The sequence below is a fragment of the Rhipicephalus microplus genome, chromosome 5 (genome assembly GCF_043290135.1).
Source record: "Rhipicephalus microplus isolate Deutch F79 chromosome 5, USDA_Rmic, whole genome shotgun sequence".
NCBI lineage: Eukaryota > Metazoa > Arthropoda > Arachnida > Ixodida > Ixodidae > Rhipicephalus > Rhipicephalus microplus.
The window spans coordinates 114,518,939-114,545,237 of NC_134704.1; the positions used below are offsets into that span (position 1 = coordinate 114,518,939).

Sequence of the window (26,299 nt, forward strand, 5' to 3'; positions counted from 1 at the left end):
GCTAACACTAGAAGTGTAGTTTATTTTTTTACCAATTTATCTTTTGCAATAGCGAGTGCTTTATTTGGTACTGGTATTTGGTACAGCAGATCGAAAAAAGTCGTTAGGAAGTAAATGTTGAAAGCGTATGTCCCCCACTTGCAATCCCCACATATTTCCCCCACATGGTAATCGAGAATATTCATAGTTTAGAGCTTTTTTTTGTAACTAAAACATGGTGATGGTGCTTCCGAATCAGCATAAGCTAGCCGAACAGTGCACCACCGACAGTCTGCAGACTATTTATTCTTTGTTTTTTTTTATTTATTTGGTACAACAAAAAATGTATACATTGAAAAATATATATACACAACTAAAAAAGGCCCGCTCTACTGCAGGTCAGGTTGCGTCGGGGGCACAGTGACAGTGGTGCTGTCAAGGCCCTGGCTGCTGTGGCTGGGCAGGAAGCCAGCTGCCGTGAGCAGCCGATAATCTGCACTCTGAGAGTGGGGATCATCGGGCTGCTCCACAACAAATGCTTCTCTGAAGCGCCGCTTCCTGCCCCCACAGCGATCACCAGACCCTGGCAGCCACCTCTTAATAAAGTTGAGGGCCTCCGCCTGGTCGCACCCTGCTTTTTGGCAGATGACATCTGCATACAAGAACAGAAATACCATAGTACACATGAAGCACTGCAGTACAGAGAATACACAAGGGTACACACACATAAAACAATGAACAAGTCTAACCTGTCACTAATCTACAGAGCCTCAGGTTCACAAAGGCCCTTTTCCCTTTTCTGCCATGAAGGCTGTACAGCACTTGCACATCATGTGCCAATACAGCCTTCATGGCATTCACACCAATTTCTCGGAGGCCACGTCCCCCAATCTGCAGGAGGTGCTTGCGCTGTAAAAAAATGCAAGAAGCATAGATGGGGTAAACGCAACAGCACATCGAAATGTTTTCATGATAAAAATCTACAAGAAGAGGACACTGAAAACAACAACTTGAATTTTTGGGCATCACAACATTTCATTGTTTTTTTACGCTAACTTCAACTCACTTGACCTAAAATGGTTTCCACATCAGCCCTCTCACACTCAGTGTGAGAACCTTTCAGAGTCCTTCTCTGATATGCAGTTTCGCTGTTATGAAATCAAATACACTCAGTGTGAGAACCTTTCAGAGTCCTTCTCTGATATGCAGTTTCGCTGTTATGAAATCAAATACAACACTGTTATAACCCTTAATAAATATTGATTCTAGCTATGAAATAGTATAATTACTTTGTACAGTGCTCAAATTCCAATACACGTTTCTTCGAGGTTACAATGTCTTTGCCTGAATGTTGACCAGGAGTAGCTTCTACAGGTGAAAAACGATAAAATATGTGGAAATCAAAAAGAAGCTTGGGCATGTTTTTAATCAATGCATTGTAAGCAGAGCACAACAAGATAAATGAACATGATCAAGGCGTACTAAGAGGCAACCTTTGAGCGACCAAATCTTGGTCATAGATGAAACTGATAGAAAAATAAAGGTCGCACTAGATGGTCGCACCATTTGCTGTTTATATTTTTCTGTGATAGCCAACAAAGAGGCATGTCGCTATAGAAATCTCATCACAATAAACAAAGGTGCAGTTTTCTTCACACTGCGAAATTGGGTGCATGTTAGATTTTTAAAAAAAGTAAGAAGTCGGCTAACACAAGGCAGGGTGAACTGTAGCTCAAAGTAGAGAGAGCCGCAGCGGACACGAAATAGGGTGATAAATGAACAAAATTACTGAAGGTCTGTTTTAAGCAGGCTATTGCTAGTCACTGCCCATCAATCACACGATGCCGCCTACATCGTCTGCTAGCTTAGGACAGTTCACTCGGACTTCACAGACTATAGTAAATACAGTCGAATCTCATTAATTCCAACACACTTAATTCGAACTGACGCTGTGGTCCTATCAAAGCTATACCGCGCTCCGAAAATGCTCTCAGCACCCCGCCCAATCCTGCGGTGGCACTTCAGACACCTCATCGCTGTGCTTGAAGAAGAAAATGAAGAAAAGGAAAGAAAAGACTGCGGTGGAATGTTTGCCAAATGCCAATCTGCGACATTCCTGTGCCCCGCTTCGGCTTTTTCCGTCCCTGCCACATAGAGACCCTTCTCCTCTTAACACTGCGCATGAAGAGAAAGAGGGAAAAAAAGCTGTCGCAGAGAGTTGGCTCTCTCATGCCGATCTGCAACACGCCGGTGTCACGCTTCCCTGTTTTTCGTTCCTGCTATGTAGAGACTCTTCTCCTTTCAACACCGCGCTTGAAGAGAGAAAAAAAAAAGCTGCCGCGGAGTGTTTCTCTCTCGAATGCCGATCTGCTTTTCTCCAGGTGGAGACGCTCCTCCATTCTCATCATGTGCTGGCCACGCTCCGGCTGCAGCGCAGATGGTAACAGTGGAAACACAGTTGTCTTCGAAGAGTGTCAGCACTGGAAATTGCCGTGCGCAACTTCTTTTGCCAGGAGAATACTGAAGCCGAAGTACAAATGCTTTGCAAACTGCACGCAAAACTTGTTGACTCGTTGCAAGGCCAACGTGTACAGACACGTATTGACTACTTTAATTAATGACGGATGTCCTGTAATTTGTGAATAAAACTTCTCCATGCACATGCATCACTACATGGTGAGCCCTCCGCTCGTTTACCGTATTTACTCTATTCTATCGCGCCCTCGATTGTAACGCGCGCCCGGTTTTAGACAAAAAAAAAAAAAAAAAACTAAGACATCGGTTGCAACGCGCTCCCTTTTTTCTCGTTGGCCCGCTTGATCACACCACTCGCGAAAACGACTCTTTTTGAGAGCGTCTTTCGTTTAAATATGAAGTACGGGGGAAGCTTATGCCTATCTGACGTGCAACAGAGCATTGCTGTCACTCTAGTTTTACCGTGGCCCGATGTCAGTACACAAACTTACTTCGCCCCCTTCTCCTAGACGGTTGTGGTGCCAGGCATGTCGAAGTAAAGAGGCGTGTGATCGGCATTCCCGATTTGCCCAAGCAGGTAGCCGTTGTTGTGCCGCAAGTTTAGGAGGAACCTCTGAAGACTCTGAAGCTTTTCTTCGTACTCCTCCAGCAACTTCCGGCATATGCCCGTTCGCCTTCGGAGGGAAAAGCCTTTTCTCTTCATAAAGTTCGTTAGCCAGCACCTGCTCACTTTAAAATGGCTCTGCATTAGCCCTTTTTCTAAGGCTAACTGCATAGCCTGCACTTGGAGCAGTTCTGTCGTCACGGGCCGCTGTGCCGCTCACTGCTTAATCTCATACTCGCCGAGCAGCTCTTCAATTTGTGGAAACCGACCCTGCTGTGGTCCACTGAAGCCTTTGCGTGAATCTTTGCTGTCGACAATATTCTGCTTTTGTTTCCGCCAGTCCCGCACGCACGTTTCGGGAACTCCGAATGACCGCGATGCGGCCCGATTTCTGTCCGTTCCGGCACACGCGACGACTTTTATTTTAGAAGCAGCATTGTAGTGCACTCGTCGAGTTTTTGGAGTCGGCCCTACCATGCCGTCGATGCTAATGTACTACAAGATGACGAACTCCTCAGCACACGTATGAAGTGCCGCGCATGGGAAACACATAGGCAGAAATGACCGACGCGCCATGCCGACGCACGTAGGGGGCGGCCATTTTGTAAGTGGCGATGGCAATAGAATGACCATATTCATTTTTTTTTCGTACTCGATTCTAATGCACATGCGATTTATGAACTCTCTTAACCTGAAAAAATGTGCGTGTTAGATTCAAGTAATTACGGTAACTTTCATTATTTTGAACTTCTTTTAATTTGAACAAATTTTCTGGCCTCTTTGAGCACGAATTATTCATATTCGACTGTAGTACAGTGGCTCATGAGATAACCTGACAAGTTTGTTTCCCGAAACACAGTATCTTAAAGCAGTACTAAATTTCTGCATGTTACATAGGCATATTAAAAATCAAGAAATATACACCAAAGCCGCAGCCACAGCTTTACTCTGCACAGCTGCCTCTGCTGCCTCCACTTCTCCAATTGTACCAGCAGGCAGCCGGGGAAGGTCAGAGGGGCGCTGTGCTGGCTGGGCGTGCTGAGGCACGGACAAGAGGCGTACCTTGTGCTTCAGCTGTCGCACCTCCTGCAGAACCTCTCTTTGTTGCTGCCGGATGCCAAGTTGGATCCGCAGGATCCGTAGCAATAGAGCTGAAACATACAAGAGTACATACCATATTTACTCACACAATTTGCATCCTCACATAATTTGCTCACCAGTATAATTAGCCAGCCTGCTTTACTACAAGAAACTTTTTGCTCGCATACTTTGCCCTCCCCAACCAGCCTGAGCCACCTTGCCAGCACACACACAGACACATTTGACTTCATGATGCTCTGGTCAGGCACATCTCTTGTCGAGCAGGCGAGTGCAGTCTTACACAAAATGGACTGAGTGCAAGGTCCCTTCTTCCATGAACTTTTATGCTTTCCCTAGAATATCGAACTTGAAAACTGAAACCTGTTTATGTGCAGTCCGAAATGCCTAAAGGTTTGCCTCCTATCTTCCCACCTCTTCCACGGCAAGAATGTATTCCCGAGACACAGCACAGATGTTGAACCCGTGCAAGGACCTGTCACATCAACTAGATGAGGCAAATTTTCGCACTCATTTTTTTTTCGGTTTTGCCATCTGGCCATTGCGTTTTTACCGTTCCTTGTGATAGGCTACAATAATTATATACGAGGCAGATTGCTGTTATAAAGCTTACCGAAGAAAACTGAAACCGTGCTACCGCTAAGCACATCAGCGTGGAGTTCTTCGACATGCAATATTCAGTATGGAAGCCAGCAGAAGAGTGCGTTGAATAAGACTTAGCATAGAAGCTTGGGTGTGTTGGTTAGATATCGGAGGGAACACAACGCAATAGAAGACTGGGACAAGGAATGGACACACACACACATGAAGGGCGACACACACAGCACTGTGTTGGCATCGCGCTTCCTTGTCTGCATCTTACTTTACGTTGGGTTCCCGACAAATATTGGAGAGTACTTATGTTCTCTGGTATAACCCTGTCGTGGGAACTGGTTTTTGTGAGCACTGTTCGGAAGAACTTCAAGAAAATGGGGGCATTTGAACAGGCTTAGCAAACAAATGACAATCCGCTTTGAGACAGCTGTGACAGCGCCTGCAACATATATTCCCAGTTGAGCTTTTAGGCCAGCGATTCCTACTAGCTTCGCACATGACCGGATTGACAAAAAAGTACACATAATACGCGAGTATATACCGCATTTGACTCTGTAGCTTTGATGAACCAAGCAGATACACAAATTTATCCAAAACTCCATTGATTCTGTTGCAAAATTATTCAACAAACAAATTGCGATGTTATCCATGTTACTATACGATTGTGGCACTTTACCATTGCAGCTTTCCAGGAGGCACACATAGTGCAGCGTTAGTTCACCACTCGCAGTTAATTGTATGCAGTAGGTTGCTCACAGCAACTGACTGCATGCAATGGTGAACATCTTGCATGCTTGCACCGCTGTTTCAGCATGCTGGCTGCTTCCCATACGGCTATCAATTGATGTTCACAAAATTGGGAAGATGAAGAAAGACTACACAGTGCCCTCTGGCCACCCTATACTCCAAACCTCCAGCCAACAAACAAACAAAAGAAACAGAAGTATGCAAATGAATATTATTCCTAATGCAGCTGGAATGGAGTGTAGTTTTCACCAATTCTCTGTGTTAAGTCAATATGGAGTGAGTTAACTCCATAAAGTAGCTTTTCTCATAACAGTGTTCACTCTATTGTAACACAAGGAGTGACTTCATAGCATCTAGAAGGCAAAATAGAATCTTCAGTATTTGATAGAAATGTGAGGCTCTACCTTAAAACAACAATAATCTGGAAAAAGAACTCATTACATTCGAAAAAAAAAGGTAGCACAGTTGATCCCCTTTACAAGAGACACTGATGTAACAGACAAACGGGGATAAGAGGCACCAGTGTGCAGGCTGACATTTGGCCCTTCATGCATCAGGCACTCCGTAGATGTGCCTGTGCAGCTGGGAGCCCTGCAGTCAAGCATGCTGAGCAAGACTGTTGACCACTGTACAATGACACATTGCCACAAAATTTCAAAACTTCGTTTCACAGACTTCTGCAAAAGCTTCTTACACTCTTGCATAATTTTTGCACAAGCTTCTCTCATTCTTGCGTGATTTTCGTCAGAACATATAAGTGTTGGAAGTTGTATGTCCCCAAAAACTTGCACAATACAAATAGCATACATTAAAGTCTATCACTTAATACGTGCATAGTGTAACAATGAAAGGAAACTCACGCATGGTTTGCTCCGAGCCTTCCCCGTGCGGTGCCTCCTTGAGCCTTGGAGAGCACTGTACAGCTAGAGCAAAGTAGCATCAATCCAGTGTTAATGGCAGGTTAACAAGACAACAAAACTAACCCCCATATTCATAAATGCTCCCCAACTCGACTTTCACCCTTCACTTGACAGAGTTGAGCACTGTGCCGCTGCTCGTTTGAAAGCGACGCTGCGCTACTCGAGAATCACAGCAGATTATTGCTGACATGCAGCAATTTTCTCTGCTTAGAGACGGCGCTCCCATCAGCCATCTCAAGCGAAGGTGAAGCGTTGAGTGGAGGGACGTTCTAGAATACGGGGGTAAGATTGGTTGCAAGAACACTACAATAGACACACTTAATTTTTACACTTCATCTATATTGTACAGCTACACACATTCTGCATCCTTATAATGCAACATATACATACAGGCTTATAAAGTAAACACTGTAGGCTGCTCAAAAAACACCTACACAAAAAAATTACCCAAAAGTGGCCATGCGCAAAGTACTTTTATTTGAAACTCACAAAACTTTTGCGGTGATGGAGAATAAATAGGACAGGTTACACTTGGAGGCACATGAGACCTTCGCAGCTTTCATAAAGTACAAAAAACAATATGGTATGTGTGTGTGTATGTACACATGAAGCTTCAGCCTTTACATACGGTTTCTTGAAAGAATCGACTATGAATTTTATGGCACCTGTGTCCTTCAGCGCAATTGAAAGCCTGCTGATCAGTGTGTGCAATTGTGGAATAGTTACATAGAAAATGGCGTGAAACACCTAAAATCAAATTTTTCTAGCTAGGAAATATGCAGCTGTGTATACACAACACATGCTGCAAACAATGGGAGGTGACCACAAGAGTGATTTGAGTGTAAGCGGCAGTATTCCGCATTCATGCACCCCGCCATTTTCAACTGTTGCCCAAAAGCAGCACCACTTCAGCGTGCTACTTTTTTTTTTACATCATAAACAGCACGGAATACAGCGAGGATGAAAACAACATATGCAATTAAATTTTGAGCACTATTTATGGTGCGCATGATTGATTGATTGATATGTGGGGTTTAACGTCCCAAAACCACTATATGATTATGATAGACGCCGTAGTGGAGGGCTCCGGAAATTTAGACCACCTGGGGTTCTTTAACGTGCACCTAAATCTGAGCACACGGGCCTACAACATTCCCACCTCCATCGGAAATGCAGCCGCCGCAGCCGGGATTCGAACCCGCGCCCTGCGGGTCAGCAGCCGAGTACCTTAGCCACTAGACCACCGCGGCGAGGATGGTGCGCATGAAAAAAAAATATAGGCCTTTGTACAACGACGAATTCATAATTTGCCTTCACGGACCTTCTGTTAGGCTGCACCACATACAGATTTTTTGTGGCTTTCAAAAGAGATTTGAAAAAAAAAATAATAACCGTGTTTACTCTCGTCATGAGCGCACTCACTAAGTCACACTCATTTCAGTCGCCAAAATTTTGAATTTTTTTTTCTTCCACATATTAAACACACACCTTATGTTCATCCGCTGAAGTCCCACGGGCTTCCCCCCCCCCCCCTTGCCGCCTTCGCTCGCTGCCACGTGCCATTTTATTTTTGTTTCTATTTGTTCACGGAACGTCCCCTGTCTTTTTTAATTATCCCTTGTAACATATGTGGCATTATCTTCTTCCCGAGGTGCCACAGGTGCTCTGCTATGTAGATGCACCATTAAACTAGTATTTTTGATCAACTGTGCATTTCTGATGTTTACCTTGCAAGTACGTAAAACTGGCATGCTTCTTGATCTACGATACACATGTGGCTTGTCTCACTTTGAAGGAAAAGTTAGCATACAATGGTGTGAATGCTTAGGATTTGAAATATTGAGGCAGCAGCACACCGGAGATGATCATATGGTAAAGAAAGAAGTGCTGCCTTATTACTGGCAAGTTGTCACTTATATGTACAAATAAATTTTGCGAGCTAAAAAAAGTACAAAAGCACAGTGAGGCTATGATGTGAGTCAACCTGTGGATTCGCTTCATTTATCACGCCATATGATGAAGCTTCCTTTGGTAAAACTGCTCAGATAAGAAAAAAAGTTTGCTGTCCAATACAGCAACTATACAAAGTGTGCACGTGCATCTCGCAGCGCCTTTTCGTCACTTCCGAAATGCGCCACCAACATGCCCGGGCACCAACCGAATCTATCGCCTACAACTGCCATGTTGTCTCCTCGTGCTTGCACCCGTTTAGTTTTGCCTCACGATGCAAGTTTGAGAAATTATGAGCTGCTAGTGAGGCAAGTTGATTTAGTAGTCCACGCAGAGGGAGCAGAGCTTAGGGTGTTTCTTCGCTGAAAGTTATAACCTGAAATTGAGAACGCACATTCCGATTTTCCTAAAAGTACCAGCGTATTTGGCTGGTGCAGATTAACAAAAGCTACTTGAAGAAACTTTGCAATATTTGCATCTTCAGGTGCAACTTCATTACGGGTAAGTGCCATAGCCAAGTATTTACCTGCAAACAGATATAGCTTACCAAGATACTGTACATACAAACTTGTCCGCAGTTAAAATCGTGATGGCGAGGAAGGCGGTTAAAATCGTGATGGCGATCGCGGAGATTTGGCATTGCATTGAAACAAACTATAAAGAATGGGAAACAATATTAGTTCACTTTGAAGTATAGCCGATCGGTTCAAGTTGGGCGTCAGAATTTTTTTTTAATTAGTCAATTAACTCTATACACGGTCTCTATCATGTTCAGTGACTCCACTGTACATTAGCGTACAACAAAAGCAAAATACAAAGTGAAAAGTGTGTTAAAGCATACGCGAAAAATAAAGTGATGACTGGCATTACCGCGGCACACACCACGCAAAGTCGCTATCTGCCTTGTATAATATTTTCCTCGACTATTTCCACAAATTGCAATCAAAGAGGCTCAAGCTCAACATCAGCACTGTTTAAAACACTTGGGGGGGGGGGGGGGGGGCATTGCTACTTTGGTGGCGTAGGCCGTGACAATATATTCATAATATTATATCTCTTGTAAACTTGCCTAGCTCTGCACGACTAGTTTTCGATGGGAGCAGCTGCGCTTCGCACATCCACTCTTAAAATTGCGGCTCGAGAGATTTTGAGCTTTCACTTGTTTTTGGGCCAGGCAATTTGTAGTGAAAGCAAGATAATAGGCCTTCATAGGTTGTGGCGGGCAGCCGGTGTACGCCGTGGCTGGTATGTGTGTCGCACATCTTGGTTACCTGGTCTTGTATCGAGTGAACGAGCGAGGCCTTCCTAATCCAATGAGCTCGTTAAAGTAAGACAACAAAAAACCACAATGCTTCCACATCGTTCACAGCAACAGATGACGAGCCCCCAACAAACCGCACTTCAGCACGTGAGCTGCCGTAGGTACCCAGGGAGTTACCCGGGCATGGCGGGAGAGGGCGACAACGGCAGAAGTGACATCACAAGAACACTATGTATAAAGGGGACATTTAAAGACTTTTTTCCCATTTTTAAACTTCATGCACTGTCTGTCACAATTTATAGCTCAGAATAGTTGTATTTTGAAAAGGGCACTAATTCATAAGCCCAATGGTTCAAGGATGGGTGCATTTAGGGGGCCCATTCTACGTTTTACTTATGCCCTTCAAGAACTTGCTTACAGGGCCAAAGTCCTGTTTCAGAAAGAACACGCTAGTGCGTGGCCAGCAGTCCGTCAAGCATTAGTGCTGGTGAGATTTGGAAATGCAGCGCATGAGCATCCTCATCTGCTACTTTTCTGCTCATGCTCTCGGGGCTTACTTGCGAGGCACGGTCCTTCGCACTTTTCATTTTCACACTGTAAATCAACTGATACCAACTCTGCCTTCCATTATTTAATAAACCAATATTTCATGGTCACGAGGACGAGCTTAAAATGTTTGCTACATCAGACCTGAACAGCATTTTGAGTCATCGAAAGTTGCTAGTTGCAGCGAGCATTATCCGAAAAATATGATGTGCTTTACGGTGACAACTTGCAAAACACTGCAGCATCGATTAAAATCATGCATTTTTTGTGCTCACAGGAAATCCCTGAAGCAGGAGGCACTGGGCTAGATAAATTGCGCAGCTAAAATACGGATGCGCTTTCCAATGCTGTCATGCGTACAGGCGGAGAAATGGCAGACAAAACTGGGCGCACCCCGATTCTATGCGCATGCGTCCCATTCACAAGCCTTGCTGCCAGTTAGCACCACATGGCTCACTGTCCATGAGCTCGCTTGTTTCCTGTAACAGTGGACCATACGGTACACCTATTTAAAAACGAGGATAGAATGTATATAATGCAGCGTCTGATGAAGCCATAACGATGTGTTGCTAATGAAATCTGGAACTCTAGTTAGTACCCTTATTGTTAACCAGCCGACCAACTAGCAAAAAGATTTGCGACTGAAATGATGGCATCTACACCTGCCCTTAAAGGGACACTGAACAAAGTTTTTGCCGCCGAGATTTTCAGCCAAAGCAAAAGATTGGGCCATGAAATTCATAGACAATAATAATTTCAAGCAGAAACTACGAAAACATACTGAACTTAATGAGCCTTTTACAAAATGCCGCGTCTAGCTCTTAGACACGGCGTTTTCTAAAAGGTCGCGACATTTATTTTTCAAGTTTTTTTTTGTTATTCAAGACAAATCTACGGTGCACTGTTCACAGAAAAGAAAATTGCCTCGGTAAGATTTCTTTGCGAGCAGCTTACTAATTTTAAGGCAGGCGCGTTGATTCGTGAACTGAAGGATGCGAGTGATCGATCTTGCCTGCTAGTGGCTAGGCGACAAAGGCTTTACCTCATGTCCTGGTGTAGCTAAGTCACGCAAATGTAGCAGAAAATGTGCATTATCATTTATTTCACCTAAATATCACACGTATGTGACTTATTGCCGGTGACAGGTGATCAGGATGAAGTCGACAAGTTGCAAATCTGAACAAGAATTCACTCGAATGAAAAACCAACCTATACTCACGTGCACGGTGAAGTCGAACACGTCGTCCGTCAATGTTGTCTCTGATGCCCGAAGGAAAAGAGAAGAGGACAAGCGACGGGGTCGTCTCTTTCTATAAAGTCGGCGGAACTGCCAGAACAGCCAACACAAAAGGCATCGGGTTGACATTCCTCCATCTGCTGGGCATCAGCCGCTCCACCCGGGCATGCAGCTGCTACTGGTTCTACTACTACCCTCTTCCCCGTGCCTCTTCCCGACATTGCAGTGCTGCTGCCATACTCGCGAGCCTTTTTAAATTAAAGCACGCAATCATGTATTATCGTGCGCCATACTAAACTTAAAAACAGTGCGCCGGTACATGAGATCACGAAGCGCGGTCCACGCCATCACAAGAGCAATTAGAGAAATGAAACAAAGAAAACAAAAATGTATAAAATATTTTGTCTCAATACGATCCGCAATCCAGTTTCCTTCAGCGGCTTTTGGCTCTGTATGAACGGCCAAGCCAGTGCCAAGCCAAGCTTGCGTCCCTGATCAGCTGTTTGTTTCCATCGAGAATTCAACAGTGAACTGGCAATTTGTTTAGATGATATTGCTAAAGGGCTTGAAATTGAATATTTCTCTACATACTACTGCTGTACTTTTCCTCTCTGTTTCCTGATCACAGTGATGAGATTGAGAAGGTTACAATTTAGAAAACAGCAAGTACAGCTCAAGCATTGCTAGTATCGCTGTTTCGGGAATAAAATGTTACAAAGATTTTGCCCCGCGACCTGCTTGCCGTGTTCGAGCACCCAGTAGAAATTTACGGTGCCGCGTTTCAAAGAGTTGAATAAAATTGCAATATTACGAAAGAAAGGCTCTGAAGCAACATCGCATTTTATCAGGCCTACACCTCCCACACCTAGACGAGTAAAACTCGTCGATATTATCTTGCAAAGCTGTGTATAATATTTAAAACACATTCTTTAGCCCACGATGAATTGTTCTCTCGTGTGGCTTCTCCATTTGGTACTGTCATGTTAACTTACAAAGGCAACTTTCCATATTTAGTCTCTTTAGATGTTGCAAAAGCTTGACACGTGGTGTGTATGCCATACTGATAATTCTCCTCGTAACCTGGGTCCGCCTCTTTAAACAGCGTCGCATTTTATTGTTCGCAATTGTGTTTGTTTTATACTGTAAGCGAGCTGTGTGATTTCATCAATATTCACGAGTGTTCCCTGACTATACAAACACGTGCGTCTTATTTGGTGCGGTGCACGTTTGTATGTAGCAAAAAATGTCATTTCGTCAGTGTGTGTCTACATACACTTGCATGCCCTGCAGTACGTGTACATAATTAATGCAGTAAGGACTGCAATGCATAGCCTTGCATGGGACATATATTCCATACACCCTCAGAGAAATGTTTATGAGCCTACTGTTTATCATTACATTTTTTTTTTCGTTAAAGTTTCATCTCCATATAAAGCAGCTGTATACAGGCACGAGCTTCAGCAGCTTCCTCGTTGTTCCATTTTAAATAAAAACACCAAGCCTACCCGAATCAATTATCTGTTTGCTATCATTACTGTTATGTGTTCTACGATGTACACAAGGACAGTAGTATACAAAAAATAGGGAGGGAATTGAATGCCCTGCCTGCATGGCTGCGCCGTTTCACAAGATCAGGCGCTGCACTGTGAAGTCTCCTACCGGCCTGCAGAAATTCAAGGGAGCGTACAATAGCGTGGTTCAAGAGGACTTGTGGGGAATACTAGACACACAGGGTGTAAAAGATGGAGTCACTAATCGTTTAAAGGAAATCTATAAAACTAACAAGGTAGTTAAAAGTGGGAAAAACAGGTAATTAAGCCCACAGTGGTGAAACGTGGACTTAGGCAGGCGTGCCCACTGTCACCCTTCTTATTCATGATGTACCTACAAGGATTAGAGGCCAAATTAGAGGCAAGGGGACTTGGCTTCAACCTCTCTTTAGTCAAACAAGGAAAACTCATTGATCAGGCACTACCAGCATTAATCTACGCAGATGATATAGTGCTAATGGCCGACAACAAGGAAGATTTGCAGAGGTTGATGGACATCTGCGGTAATGAGGGAGATAGATTAGATTTTAGATTCAGTTAAGAAAAATCAGTAGTCATGATTTTTAATGATAACAAAGGTAGTGAGCTTAGAATACAGGAAGTCACGCTAGAGATAACAGATAAATACAAATAACTGGGCGTATGGATAAGCAATGGGACCGAGTACCTGAGGGAACACGAAATATGCATGACGACTAAAGATAACAGGAATGCAGCAGTGATGAAAAATAGGGCACTGTGGAATTACAATTGGTATAATGTTGTGAGAGGAATATGGAAAGGGGTCATGGTTCCTGGGCTGACGTTCGGCAACGCGGTCTTGTGCATGAGGTCAGAAGTTCAAGCAAGATTAGAAATTAGGCAACGTGAAATATGTAGGCTTGCTTTAGGAGCTCATGGGAATACACCAAACCAGAGAGTACAAGGTGATATGGGATGAACATCATTTGATGGCAGGGAAGCTAGCAGCAAGATAAAATTTGAGAAGCGATTGAGAGAAATGGGGGAGGAGCGTTGGGCTATGAAGGTTTTCAGCTACTTGTACATGAAGAATGTCAATACAAAATGGAGGAAGCGAACCAGGAAATTGACTGGTAAATACTTAGAAAACAGCAGGTGGCCAAACCAGAAAGAACTATCGGTTAAAAAGGAACTGCAGGAAACGGAGACTGACATGTGGAGAATTGGCATGATTAAGAAGTCCGCACTAGAGATCTATCGAACTTTTAAGCAGGAAATTGCCAAAGAAAGAATCTATGATAATACTCAGGGTAGTTCTCTACTGTTTGAGGCCAGGACGGGAGTATTGCGAACCAAGACATATCGGGCCAAATATGAAGAGGTAGACACAATATGCAGTGCGTGCGAAGAGAAAGAAAAAACTGCCGAACACTTGACAATGCTCTGTAAAGGGCTTCACCTTATAGTTCAAGATGATGGCACAGAGTTTTTCAAAGCACTGGTGTTTAGGGACAGGGAGGGCAAAATAGACTTTAAGCGGGTAGACTTAACTAGAAGGAGGTTATCTGATTGGTGGCTAAAGTCAAGGCACGATTGAAATTTAAACCCTTCACTTCAAAGTACCCGTCCAACTTTACTATTTAAAGGGGAAAAAAAATCTAGTGGTTAGTTCACTAAGCATTACGGCTAGGTGACGTTAGCCGCCGCCCGATCTAAAAGGTACGGCCACATCCATCCACCTATCCAGCCAAGAATATGCTCTCTGGCTTGTTGCTCCAGGCCTAGTCAGGTAGATTTTCTGGTCTCACCGTTGAATTGTTTGCTCGGGTTGTGGCTCGCAAACATTGCGGTTTTGGGCTTCGTATCATCTTGTTCCGTCATCATGTCCTCCAAGTGGAGGACATGTCGCAGTGTGAGGAGGGAGTACGACAAGGTGCTGATAGAATGAGCTATCAGTCTTACCAGGCAGGCGGTTGAGAGCGCACCGAGGCAGCTGACGCACACCAGCACTATCCGCTTCCTGTATAATACAGGCTAGGGAATTATAGAAACACAGAGCAGAAATCAACTCTTGTGCCTCTCTCATGCACTCACAAGGCGGAACCTGCTTCGAACACTGAGGACCGAGCTAAGCAACACCATGCGTGACGATAAATCATGCTCTCCTATTGCAATAATGATTAAGGCACGCATGCAACTTAAATCATTGTCACGCAAGATGAATTCACAACACCATCGAAGTGAACCCAAGGCACGTGCTGATTATTATCTACGGTACTAACGCTAAATTCATGCAGACGTTTAGTTGGCGCTGCAGTAGGCCTAGTTGAAGGAATGGCCACAGCTACTGCTGTGATGGAGAACGGGCTCATTAACATCTTCATGTAGATTAAAATGGCTTACCCCGAAATGGCTGGGAGTGTCACGCTATCCTTAGAAGTGGCACATGCAGTTGCATATTTAACGATTACAGAAATGGCGTACCGATTTCCAAAGCACCTATCAATACTTCCGTCAAGGCGTAGCACCAAACACTTTATCGCACATTTCGGGAAACATTCCCTTTTCTCCCAATCTGGTGGCTAGGCATGACTACGCCCAAGAATAAGCATGTTATTATGTATGTCGGAGGTATTTTCATCTGATCCCTGAAAAATTATTTCCCTAAACCCATGGAAAAAAAAGAAAATGGAATTCGCACCTGTCATCACATTGCACCCCATCACAGGAATGGGATCAGATTGGCCTTGCGCTCAATACTCCCTTACGCTTAATCAGAGCTCGGTCTGGCACCAGCTCCAGACAAAACCATTTATAATCTCCTGTCTGGCACATCTGTTTTACTCTGCTCTCTCTCAACCAGAGTGCACCATGTACCTGTGGTTCACCCCTGGTGGATCTTTTTCACTGTTTGTGAATTGCACACAAAGCCCTTACTGCTAGATCCCATTCCCAATTCTTCACTATTCTCACGGGAGGCCACTCTTTGGGCAGCTTACATCACGACATGTGCGTGTCATGATGTCAGTGCCGTCTTTTTCAGAGTCGGTGCCGTCTTTTCTTTCTCTTTTGCTCCTTCCCTATCCTGTGTTTCTGGTGTTGCGCTGCAAACAAGTGAAGATGTTAAAGAACACCAGATGTTCAAAATTTGCTTCTCATTAATATATCGTGGTTTTGAGAATTAAAACCCCAGATATATTGAAATAAGATGCATGAAAAGGGAAGGATGATATTGGAAACTGGCAAAAAAGGGATGACAGACTTCTTAAGCTATGCTGCCATTGAGATTTTCAGCTGTTCACGCAATTCTCACACGTGGCTTTGATGCAGCTATGCACATATCACACAAGCATGCTGACTGTACAGTTAGTATAACTGCAACCTTCATGTACCCAGCCTTCATGTACCCTCTATGACATTTCAGAAGATCTGAGTCAGTGTTAGCGTCAAGTTATGTTCTTCATGCTTGGGAACCAGTGTGATGAGTTACCATTTCAACAGAATGAATTCCTGTCTACCTGGAACAAGCTGCAAGATATATAACTAAACGGCCCTTTTCAGGGCCAGTCAATCTCTGTCCGGCTTGGATGCACCAACTGATTCCCTTTATCATCAACCCTCAATAAAACTAGCAAATGTTTGTACATGTGCAAGCAGTGTCATTCAATATCTTAGGAAATGCTTGTGAAGCAATTTCAAGGAGAATCGTTTTTCTGATCTCATAGTGAGGCATTAGGAACACCTTAGTCACACCAAGTGCCATTATTCAATGAGAGGAACAAGAGAAATATTTCACTGGGAACTATGAAGTGAACAAAAAAACAAATGTTTTCAGATACTGCGAGATCATTTCATAAAAAAGCTCAGAAGTTGCTATGTGTAGCCACATTTAATCTGTGCAAGCATCGTGTGGTTACAAAATTCTGTACCAAACATAGGTTCAGCTTTCTGGAATAGACCGCGCTGCACAAGCTAGCTCAGTGCATGCACTTCTGTACCCTGCCAGAGAATATTTTTACCACCAGTATGTTGTAACGTGAAGTGAAATGGTGATTGCATACTAGGGCGCGTCCTGCAGGACCCCAATAAAGTTGTTTCACTTGATCGGTTGGTGTGCTGTAAGCAGAGCATTTCCAAGAAAAATCGTATAGTTTGGAGGAGAACTTAAGCAAGAAAAGGTGTAGATAAAACACTGGATTCACTGGCATTATCCTCACCAAGTATAACATTGTTTTTCTGGTGAAGCTTTGTGTCTGAACAGCGAGCAGGATAAGCTGGTAAAAACATGCAAAATGGGAAGTCTAGCACAGCAATCTGTGCAGTACTGCTCATTTCATGGAGCATTAATTTCACAGACTTTGCTCATTGTTAGCGTTAAGCCTATATTATGTCCACTGCAGGGTGGAAGCCCAATCAATGTTCCCTGTCCTGTATGAGCCAATTTCATATTATGGCTGATAATTTCTCGATCTCATTGGAACTAATCACCTGCCACCCTCTGCTACATTTCATGTGTCCTAATATAAATTATTTGACATTACTGACCTGTCATCCATCTTTTTTTCTCATTCCCAACTAATGCATTCATTTTTGATAAACTCTGCTTTCTTCCCATGTCTTAATATTATGCTAGCCTTTTTTCATTTTTCTGAAACATTATCTTTGCTCAGAAGCTAGAAGTTATCAGAAAGAACATAACGACATTCTACCTCCTGAGCATATGGCATCATCAATACAAAAATGTAATAAAAGTGAGAAAACATCCTATCTATATAAGAGGCCCTAAAATACTGCAGGAGGCAACAAATAAACTGGTATTTGTATAAAGGCAGTGACAAAAACTTTGACTACTGTCACTTATTCTGATTCTTGGGACATCTTTTTTAGTACATCATAACACATAATTACACATTTACACAATTTACACAGAGGAATAGCCACCACGTGCATTGAGGCCACCCTTCAGAAGTCATGTGAGCACAAGGATGAGGTAAGCCTTAAAAACCAGATTAAAAGACTAAAGGATGCTGGATATCCCAACAGCACCATCACACCGGTGTGCTAAACGCTCCTGCAGAAAGTCAAGTTAAACAAAACAGGACCAAAATAAAAACAGAATGACCAAAGATCTTTGCATGCTATACCGTACGTACATAAGGTGTTTCACAATATAAAGAAAATAGCAAGCCGATATCATTTTATCTTGTTATTTGCCATCCCTTGTAAGTTTTCAAAAGTGTGTGTACTAACAAGCAACAGGAATAGCCACTATTTCACCCTTCATCACGAGAATAGGTATACTGAATGCCAATATAATGTTGTGTATGAGATACTATTGACACGTGGAAACGTAAACATAAGACAAACTGGGCAATGCCCCAATGTTTGAGCAAGACAGCATGCTTAAAATGTCAAGAATAGCTATGGTAGTCGCATGGCCATACACTGTAAAGAATGTAAGTGCAGTTCTGTGTTTCATAAAACACTGTTTTTGAAAAAAGCAAGAACAAGAAATGAAAGAGAGACTGTGAAAGCATTTTCTTGTCAGGAAGGCCATGGATCAGTGCATCAGTATACCTTCACTCATCCATTCGGAGAGAGAGTATTCTTTTCTCAGTTAAGATTATATTATCATGGTCTCACATGTGTCGTTGTGCATGAGCACTGTTCTTGTACTCTGTAAAAAAGTGGGCGTAGTACCTTCAATAAAATTTAGTTGGCAGTCAGCGCTCTTTCCTGTCCTTTTTGTCTCTTCCTGAACTTCTCTCACTGTTACTAGAACACAACCACGATGAAACAACTTGCCCAGATTAAGCTATTGTTGATGAAAAGTCAGAGCATGAAAATACTTCAGGGGCTCAGAACCTCCTCACTGCCCGTCTAGTTACGGCCCTGGTCTATGTGTTCCGAGAGTGAAGCACTAGTGGAGCTATCTAACTACCTAACGTTGAAAAGGGTTTGTGTATACTCGAGCTTGTTTCATGACATGGTGAGAGGTGGCAGGTTGTTGAAATAATATGCTGTGTGGGAGGTCAAGATTTTGATTGAGAACGCTGAGTATGAGCCAGTGACATTAGGCGTTCAAGACTTTTTGCGATATTCACTCTAGCATAGGACCTTGGTTGGTGATTGACGTGTGCATTTGATCACATTGTAGTCTTCCATCATACTTTTTTTGCCACTTGGCGTCGACGCTCTTGAGTTGAACCAAAGTAATTAAGCATCCAGGTACAAGTATCTTCTGTCAGTGTTTCAATGAAGAGCTGAATATGAGTAATAGCTTCCATCGATACTTCTGGCATTGGTGTATGCACATTTCTTTTGAAGTTCTCTTGTAAAAAAGGCATTAAAGGTATGTTTTTGTGACTTTTTAGTGTTGGCCAGAACTGCTGGTGTGTCCGAACGGCTCTTCAATTGGTTGTGGTGTTGTCTTGTTCAGGGCCACAGAGCTTTCAGTCTTTTTTTATATTTGCCAACACAGGAATGCTCTTTGCATGCTTCTTCAGTACTTTGTATTATTCCTAAAGCATTGACTTCCAGATTTTGATTGTGGTGCTTTAATCTAGTGTTCAACTTCACGCTAGCTTCATTTGCACGCAAAGCAAGAACTCAGGAGTATGGTAACTTTTGCTATGGGTTTTCCCTTCTTCAGTCTACTGTATTTTTGCCTGTTTTGTCTAAGCGCTGACAGCCTCGTGCGACAGCTTTTTTTTTGTGCAGTTATTGTGTGCCAATGACTTATTTGCCTCCTCAGCTAAAGACTTTTTGTATTATAAGAAAAAGCTATGTCTGTATTGCTTTTGTCATTTGCTGATGGTGTATCTTCAGTATCTTTTCTCAGTGTATATACACTATACTTGAATGGAAGAGCAGCGTGACTACCTTCAGCTGTTAGCAGGCTTTTAGCTGCTGTAATACTGATTGATGCTCCTTTCTCGGGCGTTCTATTTTGGATGGTTGGCATGTCATTGCTTCTTTTAAACTTTAAAACTGCAGGTGCACCTTTTTCTGGTTACACCTGGTATATTTTTCCAGTGGTTATATATATATATATATATATATATATATATATATATATATATATATAATATATTGCTAACTTGAGAAACAAGGCCTCTTTACGTTAGGTGCACATCAGGTGGGAAGAGTACTTCTATTACTTGCCAAGATTGTGGTCCCTTATGGTGGGAATCATAATGCACTGTTGATGTGTCAAATTCACATAGCATAATTCCAAGGCACTTGATCAATATCCAAGGAAGAAAATTATGTTCTTTTGCGTGAGTTTCAGCAACTCATAGTAATTTGTATGTAAATGAATACTTCATCATTCTTGGCTGTCATGTTTTATGGAAGCACATGTGCTTCGTTAATAACAAAAAAACACGCACGCTCACGCCACTGCAGTGGCGTGAGCGTGCGTGTTTTTTTTTTGTTATTAACGATTTGCCCTATGCATTCACGTTTCTTCTTTTTTTGTGTGTCCTAGTGCTCGTATCACGCAGCCTACCGTTTTGGGCACATGTAAAAAAAGTACATAAAAAAGAAGCGTTCCACGCCGAAATTCGCGTTCGCAACGAGCTGGGCACCGACAGGGTGCCCTACGACGCCCACACACTCCGCAACACCTTACCAACCGTTCGCTGCGATGTTGTTGGGAATTCGTGTGGTCGTTGCATGAATATAGCGCGTGCGTGCATGCGCACGAGCGTCTGTGTGTTATATCACGGCAACTGCATATGTTGTATGATTCAGTCACCATAACGCAACTGACGACCCCCGCTCTTCCCACACGTCAAGCAGCAGCAAGTGCCGTTAACCGTACTGTGCTGTGAACGCAAAACAGATTCGAATAGGTCGCGTAGATAGCTAGCCCGACACATGATACGGTAATGTTTGCGTCAGATATTCGACGTCTACACGCACGCGTAAGTCAGCGGTATCCGCAGCAGCTTCGTCATACGTACGGATAGCACCGCATCGGACGTCATGTCTGACAGAAACTTGATCGGTAATTTTTTCGCACTTAAAAAGTCTACCTTGCACAACTTCAACCAACGATTATGCATTTCAACGAGCTGTGCATGGTTTAATGATTGATTGATTGATATGTGGGCTTTAACGTCCCAAAACCACCATATGATTATGAGAGACGCCGTAGTGGAGGGCTCCGGAAATTTCGACCACCTGGGGTTCTTTAACGTGCACCCAAATCTGAGCACACGGGCCTATAACATTTCCGCCTCCATCGGAAATGCAGCCGCCGCAGCCGGGATTCGAACCCGCGACCTGCGGGTCAGCAGCCGAGTACCTTAGCCACTAGACCGCCGCGGCGGGGCATGGTTTAATGACGAAAAGATAGTTCTAATATTGTGCCCGGCACATATATTACTCTCTCTCTAACTTGAAAAATCGGCCCGTGAATTGGGGCCAGAACAGCGCCAAAAAGCAGCACACGCAGAAATTGGCTCATATTCTAATATTATGACATCGTGATGTTGACTTTTCAGCTGACGCCGGCAATAACGTTCAAACGGCGGGCCAATCTTATTGGATGGCTCCGCCCATATTAGCTGCTACTTGTACAACCTGGCCCGATGTGTCCGTTCTAATAGGCCGGCACAGCCTATATGGGCGGAAAGTTCTGAAAGCTGGCCCAATATAACCAATCTAATAGACTGGCACAGCCATCATTGGCGGAATGTTGTTAATGCTGGTCCAACATAGCCGTTTTATTCGGCTGGCAGAACCAATATTGGGGGTACGTTGTCAACGCTGGTCCAACGTCGCCGTTCTATTTGGCTGGCATAGCCAATCTTGGCGGTACGTTGTGAAAACTGGGCCGTTCGTGGGCCAGGCAATGCCGATCTATCCCCAATATTGGGCCAACCTTCTGTGCTGCCTGGGATGGCACCAATGGTACAAAGAGAGGAAGCAAAATGGATTTGCGCTGACCATCAAGTGAAATTTTTATTGTAAGTAAAACATCAACTTTTATATTTCCCACAGAGAAAATACGAAACTTAACGAGACCTTCTTTGCTTTTTTTTGCAGAAGTGCATAATATTTGAAAATTTCGAATAACGAAATGAAAAGTGTTGACATACTTGAAATCCCAAAAATGCTTCCAATAATTAGCACTCGCGAAACAACCCGAACAAAAAACACAATGAAACATCGAGAATATAATTTAATATATGGCCAAGATACATGAAGTACTAAGTTTTATGCAGTTACCTGTGCCGTGATAATTATCCGTAATAACTGACACTTAAATTTAATTCTAATCAGAAACATGTTTGTCACGAAACTCCACAAGCGCTCTGAATTTACACTTGAAGTGGCTGAAGCAATACGATATCTTTGTGCCTACCTGCTATTGAAACTTGTTGCTGTTAGCACTGCTCATGGTTAGGCTATGTAATAAACGTGTTTTTTTTTCGCTCGCCTGAATTGAAGGTGTGGCGCTCCTGCGTGATTACGCTGAACTCGGCTTATCGCAGAAGTGGATTGTATTACAGGCGTCTAGCCCGACACCTTTCCGGATCCGCAAAATCAACGAGGGCCGACCACTTCTGTTTCAGGGGATTCGTGAGATCAAAAAAATCTTCCTCACCCAGCTATAACTTGTTTGCTCTGAGCGCTCCCCAAGCAGTAGTCATTTAAACACTGTTTGGAAGAACTGAGAGACTGTTACCACTGCTTTCAGAGCCACACATCACGTGTTACTTGCCTTTTGTGGCGTACCTTGTGTTGAATACCTTGCATGCCTTCCCTACGTATTTTAAAACCAAACAGGCTTAGTTCCCTCACGGTACTTTTGTAAACCGGATTACGATGTGGCCGTATTATCTCATATTGTTACCATGTGCAAATTGTGTTTTATCAAAGGCCTTCACAAGTTTTTGTCGCGACGTTACCAGAGAAGTCAACATTGACTCAACATAATGAGCATTGCCAGCAGAAGAGGCATTCCTCCTCATCAGGCACTCAAAACAACAGACCATTGCGTTATAGGTGTGATTATGCGACCGCTTTAGCTAACTATAGCATGTCACTATGATATACAATTCGATTTCATGAAATGCTTAGACAATTTTTGAAACATTGTACGCAAACACATCGGTAAAGAGGTGCACTACACCAGCTATTACAAATTTGTTCGACTATTCCTCCTCCTCTTCCAATGAAATTATTATGGCTGCAGTGTGCGGCAGTACAGTACACTAAGCATTAAAATTCGTCATGTACACTCGCGCTCAATGTAAGTTGCAACACGCAGTGACACCAAGCCTAGACTCTGTTGCAGACAAACGTTAACTTGGTTCAGAAAGTATACCGCTACTTTCGAAACATTATTTCATCACGTGCTTCTACGTGGGAAGCAATTTGCTGTGTTGGCACCATTTAGAGTAGAGAAAGCGTGTTGGAAATCATACTGAGTGTGAATGTGCACTTGCACCAGGTGTTGTAAAGATTTATAAAAATCTATGCCATTAAATCTTTATAAACACTCTAGGCAAAGTTTGGGGAATATAATTATTATGAAGTTGTCGTCCAAACTGACTCTAATAGTGGGCCATAAATGTGAAAGTAGTTGGACTGCATTGGCAAGCTCAAAAGAAACGAATATATTACACCAGCGCTACTTCAAAAATGCAGTCATGGCTTTCATTGATGCTTCCGCAAATGGCTAAAGAAGCACAGAGATATCAGATGTGGTCGCTCGCCTTACATTGCTTATAGTTTTCTTAATCAAACCTGTGAATTTCCGCTAATGACTGTGATATCCAGAGATACAAGAATGCAAAAAACTCTCTGATTTAAAAATTTCCAGCTGCGTCTTTTTGGAACGCCACCACTTTCATATGATGAAACTTTTTTTAGAAAAAAAAATCCAGCACCAGGGTTGTGTCCGGCACACTATGGCAATCTCTTTCCTCTTTTTTTGTAACTTCTTGTAGGAAGACTTCACCTGTATATCGGGTGATTTCCCATGGCGCAACGGAATATTGATGTGTGCCTTCCAGGAAGACAAATCATCAAGTAGGGGCTCCTTTTTCGGAACCCTCAAAGATTGGCCGGAAAGAACACCTCATTCATCACTTTCTAGCGTCCAAGATCCGAAGGCGCTTTTCTGAAGGGCAATCTATACTACAGACTTGCAGGTTCTTCCGCTGCCTCAACCACCAGAGAATAAATGCCTCCATATGAGTATCTCATTGCAGGTGGTCATTTTTATGTATTGCCGCAATATTTTTTTATAAGGGAGACTCTGTAAGTATGCAAGAGGAACTCACCCTGATCGAATGATGGAAACTGGGAAGGTCTCTTATTATCGTTGTTTTGTTTGCCGAGCTAAGCGAGTTTTAATACAACTGGCATCTCTCATGGGATGAGTTCGGCTGGACCACATCATCTAGCCAAACTCACTTTCTCGAATTAAAGATAAGAGCGCCTTTTTAATAGATACGATGTTTTAGAGATGCGTAAAACATTGACATCGCCCAGTGAACCACCATGCCTATTGTAACCTCTTAGTTACAGAACACAAAGGAGGGCGTCGGCTCCTAGAAACACGTTTCCGCTATTACCACGTTGTCGCAGCTCTCTCTGCCAGCAACGCCACAAAATTGGTTCGCCGTTTTCGCTTGCGTTCGGCTCGCAAGGCTGCCAGATCCTCCGTGCTCAATTACTCCTTGGGTTTCAATACCCAGGATTGTTCTTGTGCCCACACTGCTTACACACAGCCATGATTGAACGGCTGAAAAAACTTCAAGAATTTTCCGACATTCGGAGGATATCTTGACATGCGCATAAGATAGGGGTGATATAAGAATATGCGGATATGTTATAACAATGTGGATTATTTAGATGAGTAAAAAATGTGCGCGCAATATGTGGATGATATAAATATAAGAATAACAAACAGTAACCTATATATCAACACAAATAGGTTTACCTTGGAATCAAACATGATTCTAAGGCAAGTGAGGAAAATATAGCTGTAAGATACATGCCCAAAGATCGGACAAATACAAGCAAAACAAAGTGGGCAGAAAACGCCCGAGCTACAAGCTAGTTCTTTCATTCTTGAAACAGCCTAATATAGACTTCTTGAACCGTCGCAAGAAAAGTGGCTGAGGAGAGCATTTATATACCCGTCATGTGAAGCAGACCGGCACTGCAGGTGTAGAAAGGGCGATTTCTCGTGCAGGTTTGCCTTACATGAGATGGATATAAATTTGTTCGCATTGCTTCCTTCGCCGCTTTCTTGGTGATGTCTGAAGAAGCTTGCATCAAGCTGTTCAATGGAAGAGTAAAGTAGTTGATAGTCTGTTCTATCTTTGGCTGGGTCGTATTTCCTTTGTTTGTCAAAATCTTTGCGCATATAGATTGTACAGAAAGACACACACCAGCTCCATCGACAACAAGTTCTTCTCTACAAACAGTTGATCACCGCCTTCTTCAACACGGAGAATGAGCCATCAGTAAGTTCTGGTAATAATGAGTCCTGTTTCACGACCGTACATTGAAAAATTTGGGGGGGGGGAGGAAATCACTGTTCGAGCGGCCTGTTCAAGTTATCTTAAAAAAGTTCATGGAGCTGCTATGTCACCTAATTTATTTACAGTGAGGTGGATATTCACGCGTGATAACAAGGTAGGTTCACTGGAGCAAACTGCGATCCATGAAATATCTAAACAATGCGTTTCAACATGTATGCCTTATCGATCACATTCAATCGACCCGCCAAGATTTTCTTGTCATATTAGGTTACTTTTGCAAAGCTCGATGCTTCAAAAAAAAACAACAATGTAACAACAACATAGAACGCTTAACAGTTTAGCGGTCCGTAGGGCTTTTATCTAGATTAGCCGTTTAGATAGGTGTATTTTCGCGCGCCTTGAAGGCCACATCTGCATACATGATGCAAGTTATGCAGACGCGCGGCGCACTCTTGGGGCCACTTTATAGAGTTATGCTCGCAGTCGTCCCCAGTGATGACGTAAATCCCATTAGCAAAGTTCCTTGTTAACAGTGTGCTTCACTCAACCAGAGGCGACAGTTCACATACCGTGAGCAAGCGCCGAAAAGTGCTGTATTTTTATTCCAAATTATGCTTTGTTTTTAAGAACTTCTTTTTTAAAAATATAAAATACATGATCAAAGAGTTTTTTTTTCTCTATCGTAAATTTATTATTCTCAAAATTTTTTCAGAGAGGAGTGTAGCTGCGGGCATGCATGAATTGTGTAGTTTATTAGCATATACAGAAAGACCACCTTTACAAAAGATCTGCAAATCACCATCACCGCTGCTTTCGCATCACTGAGTTTTTGTTGATGAGTTTCGTTCATTTGTTACTTTGCCATAAC

At 43.1% G+C, this 26,299-nt stretch overlaps 1 protein-coding gene across 1 annotated transcript; it reads right to left on the reverse strand.

The window, feature by feature from the left end:
- Window positions 1-281: 281 nt before the first annotated feature.
- Window positions 282-11,506, reverse strand: LOC142817901 (uncharacterized). Its single transcript, XM_075895846.1, has 5 exons — window positions 11,394-11,506; window positions 6,358-6,420; window positions 4,121-4,209; window positions 729-888; window positions 282-631 (listed from the first exon to the last, which is right to left on the reverse strand). The coding sequence occupies exons 2-5, from the start codon at window positions 6,359-6,361 to the stop codon at window positions 369-371; spliced, it is 516 nt and encodes a 171-aa protein (XP_075751961.1). The 5' UTR covers window positions 6,362-6,420; window positions 11,394-11,506; the 3' UTR covers window positions 282-368.
- Window positions 11,507-26,299: the final 14,793 nt, after the last annotated feature.